At 39.4% G+C, this 7,401-nt stretch overlaps 1 protein-coding gene across 3 annotated transcripts in view; it reads left to right on the top strand.

Annotated features, from left to right (window-relative positions):
- The window catches only part of LOC138952237 (excitatory amino acid transporter 2-like), a 26,336-nt gene extending 19,049 nt beyond the window's left edge, over positions 1–7,287 (top strand). For all 3 annotated transcript variants that reach the window (XM_070323855.1, XM_070323857.1, XM_070323856.1), the window contains exons 9-12: positions 399–632; positions 1,651–1,842; positions 2,236–2,370; positions 2,862–7,287. In XM_070323855.1, the coding sequence (XP_070179956.1) occupies positions 399–632; positions 1,651–1,842; positions 2,236–2,370; positions 2,862–3,078 (778 nt within the window). In that variant the 3' untranslated portion in view covers positions 3,079–7,287. The remainder of the gene's footprint in view (positions 1–398; positions 633–1,650; positions 1,843–2,235; positions 2,371–2,861) is intronic.
- Positions 7,288–7,401: the final 114 nt, after the last annotated feature.

Genomic DNA, 7,401 nt, shown 5'->3' with positions numbered 1-7,401 from the left:
CGCCTGGTATTTTCTGTTGTTGTTTTTCATCACAAATAAGAGAACAGATACATGAGAAACAGAACAGAACAGATGACACGTACATCTCGTACAAGACCGTCTTTGTATGTCAGTGTCGTCAGACCTGCTTTTTTGTCGGTCCGAGCGGGCTAGCATAATTATCGTCTTCTGTTTCAGCTTCATCGACCGAAACCGGACGCTGAATCAGTCAACTTGGCAATTGGCAACCTTTGATTTGTCCAATAAGAATATGTGGTTTTGTTTTGTTTTGTTTTTAGTTACCTAGCTTGTTATGAATGAAAACTCGTGAACATGATGACAAACGAGTGTGGTAAACATCATCGTTTTACGAATGGGAATATGCCTTTCATAATGAAGTATCTCCTTACACTGGACAGGTTAACGCCTCTAGGAGTGGCCAGTCTGATCGCCAAGGCAATCGGTAGCAGCAAGGACCTAGTTGCCGTCTTCAAGGGACTAGGACTCTTCGTCCTGGCGGAGGTCATCGGCAATTTCGTCACCGGTATCGTCTTCATCGCTCTCATCTACCTGGTCTTCATGCGCAAGAATCCCTTGACCTATCTCGTCGGGGCATCGCGCGCTGTCATCACCGGGATAGCGTCGGCCAGCTCGTGAGTTTTAGGGTCTTTTCCACAGTTGAAGTTCTTGATATTGTGAAATCAGACAATTAGTATATTATCATCTTTTTTTTCTGATATGCTGATTGTTAGCAAATGATACCAGACATCATGTTTAGAAAATGGGTATTCATATGAAGCGGCAGGCAAATGTTAATGTTATTTTCGAGACAATCATGATCCTTTTATTATTTGCTGACAGACAACATTTTGCTAATAAAGCTTTATTAGCTTTGTCATTATTTCACCAAAATAATATCCAAAGCGATCCTGTTAGTATGTAGCCGCCATTTTGGCGTCGATGGTTAATTTTCTTTTCAGTACATTTTTCAGGGTAAAGCTTGTTATAAAAAAATAATAAGATTATCTTTCCGTAGATCTCGCACTGACATCTTGAATTCAAAAAGTTCAGCTTTTGTCTTAGTTATCTTTAATGTGATAAACAAATAATGGTTCCTGGCCTGACCGCTATAACATTTACCAGGTCAGCTAAAATCGTTCCTGGTTGTTCAAATAAGTAACATAGAAATGCAACTCGATATTGATCAATCTCATTAATCTTGTATATATAGTGAATGATTCACAAAAAGGCATCAAAGTCTTTTGAATGAGTGGTATATGATGCTGGCATGACATCCCCTAGAAATAAGACAAAACAAGATATAAAGAGCTCGGCCTCTCAAGATCAGTGAACGGCGCAGCTGTATGACATCAACTCATATATATTTGTTTTCACATAACCGTTGTAATAACGTTGGGGTGGGAGTTAAGTCTATGCTTGCAATGGATTGTTTAACTGACATTCCCGAGTGTCTGTCTGAATCGTCTGGTGTTTAAGCAGTCATTTAAGACACGAGATTATTTATTGTCCAACGTAAAGTAGAATTGTGGCAGCACAATGATGATGAGTGCAATCTGTATTATAAAGATCAATTCTTTTGTGATGCCTATTATTTGGGTCCTTATTTAAAAATATATATATAAATAAAGGGTTGTTGTTGTTGTTTACCAGAGCGGTGGCCATGCCAGAAGTGCTGTACTGTGTGGAAAATCGCCACAAGGTCGACCACCGAGTATCACGTTTCGTCGTTCCCTTGGCAACGGCCTTGAACCGTGATGGCAGTGCCATGTTTATCGCCTGCACGTCTATCTACATTGCGCAACTGCAAGATTCTGCGAATGCCAGTAACATTGTTCTAATTTGGTGAGTTTTTGTTTGTTTTTGTTTTTAAAGTGTTTGGTGTTTTGTTGGTTGGTTTGGCCGGTGTGTGTTTGTGTGTATGTGTGTGTGTGGGTGTGTGCGCGCGCGCGCGTGTGTGTGTGTGTGTGTGTGTGTGTGTGTGTGTGTGTGTGTGTGTGTGTGTGCGCGCGCGCACGTGTGAGTGTGTGTGTGTGTGTGTGTGTGTGTGTGTGTGTATGCATGCGTGCGGCGTAAGCGTGTGTTTGTCTGTTTGTCTTATTTTGTTATGGTAACGGAACATAGCACACCTATTCTTAATTCACCAATAAATATTATTTAAAAAAAAAAGTGTCTGATGCTTGAAATTCAGTCATACGGGTCCATGAGTCTTGATTTACTTGTGGACCTATTTCGCAGCGTTCTGGCCTCTGTTGGGTCTCTGGCGATTCCTGGAGTGCCCAGTTCCAGTATCGTCACTATTCTGATGATCCTGGACTCCCTGGAGATCGCTCCGGCCAACATCGGCATCATCATCGCCCTGGAGTGGTTCTCGTGAGTAGCATTTTCTTATTCAAGTTGTCATTTAAATATCCTCGTCGGTGTTTTACGCTGAGGTTGTATAAATGAGCTCAATGATCCCCAAATAAGTGTGTTTGTGTGTGTCTTTTACGCCGTGGTTGTTAAAAGTTGTTATTGGTGTTGTTGTTGCTACTGCCAGTGCTGGTTTGTTTTTACACTTTAGCAGTGCGCATCTCGCAGACCAAGCGAACCTTGAAAGCTGCCAATGCGGTAGCCATTTACATCCCATATGCGGGCTTGTGGAACTAACACAATGTTGACCGCGTTTGCTTTTCATTGGAATGGCATGTGCCAGGAGATTGAAAGAGAAGAAGAAAAAGAAGAGAATGAACAGAAGTTCAGAAGTGTTCTCGTCGTAGAATTATGTCTGCTTCCGTTCAGGCATCGCTTCTCATTGAACTCATCGCTATCCAACACAACTCACTTAAAATGTATACTCATAACAACTTCGTTCCATTCAACAGAGATCGAATGAGGGCTATTCCCAACGTGTATGGCCACATTCTCTGTGCTGTGCTGACCTGGCATTTCTGCAAGGCTTCTCTGGGCTTTGCCGATGATGATGATCCCACGCCTGATGCCACAGACAAAAAATCCGAAGTTCCTCTGGACATCGTGCAAGAAAAAGCAGGCGGAGATCCAGAGAATGGTCGAGATTCATCATCGAACAATAGGCTGTGATGGGTCGGTTTACTTACGACAGAAAAATTGAGTTCGTAATATGAAATTCACAAATGAAAAAGCAACAAGCTAAGATTATAAGACATTAAGTCATAAACTATACATTCTAACACTATGTTTTGATTGTCTACGATTAAACGTTCCATAAAATTACTTTTTATAGGTTTTGGATCTTGATTTTGAAACGTTAGCAGTCTATCAGGTTTGGATTTCTGTGTGAGCATCACAAGAGAGACTGCTATCACAGATTACGTCTGGGTCAATTTTCATGTCACAAGTTCCTACCGTTTTCACTGCTTGTTCCTGTTTTATGACATGATACTTTTTGCTTTTATGCAAGATTTTTTGTTTTTGTTGTTTGTTTGTTTTTTGTATACATGAAAGCAGATTACATCAGGACACTACAGTAAGTCTATCCTTTGAGTACTTAACAAAATGTTGCTTGAACTCAAAGAAAAAATCCGACTAGTTTTTGAAAACCCTTAAATAATCAACAATAAAAAAAATAAAAATTGAAGACAACAGTCTGTTGTGTAATTACGATGAAACCATGACTTTGGATGATTTAGAGTGTAACTTACTGCCGCCGATTTTACAGAAATTAGTTCATCCGTTTCAATCAGAATACAGAAAATTATCTTTGTATCAAATGCTGTTAATTATTTTTGAAAGCCTGCTTTGAGGCGGCCCAGTATCTATAGTCAGTCGGTGTGTGGTGTGTATGACGTTAAATCTGTTACCCTCGTCCAAGAGTTTTGTAAATTGGTTCAAGATTTCAAATGATACACTTGACATTTTGCACCATTTGTTAGTAGTAAGGTGTCTAAAAAGAAAGTACCCAAAAAGTCATTAAAACATCAGTACCGAGAAATGGAAAAACTAATATGTAAGCCAATACGCTAAAATGTACCCCAGACCAAGATACCTACAACAACTGAAGGCAAACATTCTCAGAGAAATCCAGAACATCCCACAGGAAACATTCCAACAATATGGCAATGAGGATGCAGTATGTCATTGGAAAACGGGGTGGCTACATTGATCACACGTTCTGTGAAGAAACAGACGATCTCAACTGAAAGCTGTGAACTGGGGACAAAACTTCTATGAACTGACTACAATATCACGCAAAAATGATTTCCATAAAGTTACTGACTTGTCTGTAGTATTGAAAGAACATCGGGTACTTTTTTTTTAGACACCCTGTGTATGTACATTGCCATAATTATGCAAATTCAAGATTCAATCATTTTGCTAGTTAAATCAAACGTTTGATAATTTCGAGCGTAAGTTTTTGGCGTTATCTTATTTTATTTTTTCTAATACGGCATTCTTTTTAGGATTTTCGTGTATTCTTGTGTTTTGTTAATTTCGAAAGGCTTGTTGATATAGCATGATGGTCACATTGACTTTTTGCAGGTATTTGATCTGTTTTGATCTTTTGAAAGATCAACATTGTGCAGGATCTCTGGCCTCTGTAGTTACCTGGATAATTTTTTACATTCATGTATTTGATTGAGAACTCTCTTCTAATTTCAGTTAATGATTTATTTGTGTTTCTGTAACAGAAACAAAATTTTTGAAGGACACCTCCTTTATGTGTTCACCTTGTTTAAATTATGCGATGTCATTTTCTTGACTGCATTTTAGTTTTGACAGTTCAAATGTCTGTATCAGCATGCTACTCCCACAGTTTTCAGGCGCACAGCATTTCTTGCAAATACCTTGCAAGTACCTTGCTAATTTCTTCTAATTTAGACTGTAACTTAATGGGTTTTTTGTTTTGCGTGTGTTGTTGTAGGTTTTGTGTGTGTTGCATTTAATACTTGTAAGCTCCTTTCTACAAAGCAAAGTGGTTTCAGTATTCCGACAGACTGTGCTTACAATTTGTTTATGCGACAACCCCTTGGCTTCTTTTAGTTTTCTAAAAACAAAAAAATAAAGAAGAGAAAAAATATGACCACGAGCGGCAATGACATCAGCTCAGTATTTCGGCAAGGAAGGTAAGTTAGGCTGATGGGGTCTATGTCGACCAAAAGAGTGGGATTCCCTGTAGGTGGAGTTCCTGTAGGTGGATTCACAGGGTGTAGTTCCTGTGGCGTTTCGCTGATATCGCTGAAAGTCACGTGATGCTTAGCGACATTGGTAGAATTTGATGTTTCTCAATCTTTTTTTTATATTTCTTAAAAATTCGAGTATGGTTTGCAAGTTTTATTGAAAAACTCCACCCTGTGGGATTCCCTGTATACAGGGAATCCCCCTGCAGGAACTCCCCCTACAGGGAATCCCACTCTTTTGGTCGACATAGACCCCATGTAAGTTAAGCATTTTAAAGTAGACAGTCATATGTTTGTCTTTTACTTCTAGTATACATTTGATATCGTTGCTTCACTGTGTCAGTAATCAATTACACCGGGTTGTCTCTTTCCCATTTGGTATGTCTCACATTTGGATGTGCATCCATCATTGTTGGTATGAATATGACTTTAATGTCTTCTATCTACTATCCATCCTCCTCATTATGGTTCCCTCCTGTTTCATGTCAGTGAAAAGCGCATCCCTTGTGCAATCAAAATTGTCTTTCTTTTAATATATCTCACTACAACCGGACTGGGTGGCCGAGTGGTAACGCACTTGCGCTCGGAAGCGAGAGGTTGCGAGTTCGACCCTGGGTCAGGGCGTTAGCAATTTTCTCCCCCCTTTCCTAACCTAGGTGGTGGGTTCAAGTGCTAGTCTTTCCGATGGATGAGACGAAAAACCGAGGTCCCTTCGTGTACACTACATTGGGGTGTGCACGTTAAAGATCCCACGATTGACAAAAGGGTCTTTCCTGGCAAAATTGTATAGGCATAGATAAAAAATGTCCACCAAAATACCCGTGTGACTTGGAATAATAGGCCGTGAAAAGTAGGATATGCGCCGAAATGGCTGCGATCTGCTGGTCGATGTGAATGCGTGATGTATTGTGTAAAAAATTCCATCTCACACGGCATAAATAGATCCCTGCGCCTGGAGATACGCGCGCGATTTTAGACTTCATATAACTAACAACTGTGCAGTTTGAACCATGCAGTGGTTCAAAAAGATATCTATAACAATGATGAGCAAACCCAACCAACCAAAGCCCTAGGCTAAGTGTTCATCTTCTCGTTTATTGTTTGTCATGCAGTCTATTATGTGACTTGTTCGTCCACTTCAAAGTGGTTCTAGTAAAAAATTTTAAAAAAAAGTGTTTTAGTGCAGGCACACTCCTTCTCGTGAAAACAGTTCAGCTCACCGTCTCAGATGTGGCCAGGCTTTTGCATGGGATAAATTAATGCATCCACTTGGACACATACCAAAAATCAACACCCTGACTGCTTGCTGTGATGAGTTGAAATTTGTTAATAAAATAATTTCTTCAAATGCCACTGCATGGTTGCATTTACAAAAGTAATTCCTCTAAAAAGAAATTGTCACTGTGGACTTGGGTAATCCTGACGGTTCATTGTAAGTATGTAACCAAGTGGAGGGATGGTCTTAATGACTCACGTGAACATCTCGCCAGATCTCAGACGGTGAGCTGGACTGTTTTCATGAGGAGTGTGCCTTTAAATGTTCTATTCAGCAATCTTTCTTGCTTTTTGGATTCTTGATTGGTTATCATTTTGTTTGTATTGGATTCGCTCACTACCAAGTCAGACCGACTTCATAATTGCTCTCCTATTTGTCTTCTTCAAAGAAATGAAATTTGGTAGCACTCATTTACAATTAGCTTTAGCATTATTTGCAGTACATGCATGTACTAACAGGGTTGCAAGGTTTTACTAGGTTTCAAAAATGAAAATATCTTTTTAACCCCTTGACTGCCCGAAGAATTTAGCAAAAGAATTCAATAAAAACAAAATCATAACATACAAGTTAAAACAATTAGACCAAAACTGAGAAAATGGTCTCCAGGGGAGGCAATCATCTTGCTGCAATCCAAAGGGCAATGTACAGCGGTTGTTTCCCTTATCAGAGTTTTTTTTTTCTTTTCTTTCTGATAGCCAAAAACGTACCTGATACTTATTATCGCAGTCAAAGGGTTAAATACATACTTTTTACATCTAATCTGAACATACCTGGTGCTACCTTTGCCTTACTAAAAATGCATGCTAAAGATGAACGATTTTAGTATTAAATTTCTACTTTTTTAAACCAGTAAAGCTTTTTTCTCAATTTGCATAATTTGTAAAAACGCTCTGTGTTGGTGTGAGCATGTGCGCACTTGTGTGAGTGTGTGTGTGGAGGGGGAGAAGGTTGTGTTTGTATTTATGTGTGCGTGTGTATATCTGTGTATGT

This window comes from Littorina saxatilis, linkage group LG17, assembly GCF_037325665.1.
Source record: "Littorina saxatilis isolate snail1 linkage group LG17, US_GU_Lsax_2.0, whole genome shotgun sequence".
NCBI lineage: Eukaryota > Metazoa > Mollusca > Gastropoda > Littorinimorpha > Littorinidae > Littorina > Littorina saxatilis.
The sequence above is the reverse complement of the archived record's forward strand: the minus strand, read 5'-3'. Positions and strand labels throughout refer to the sequence as shown.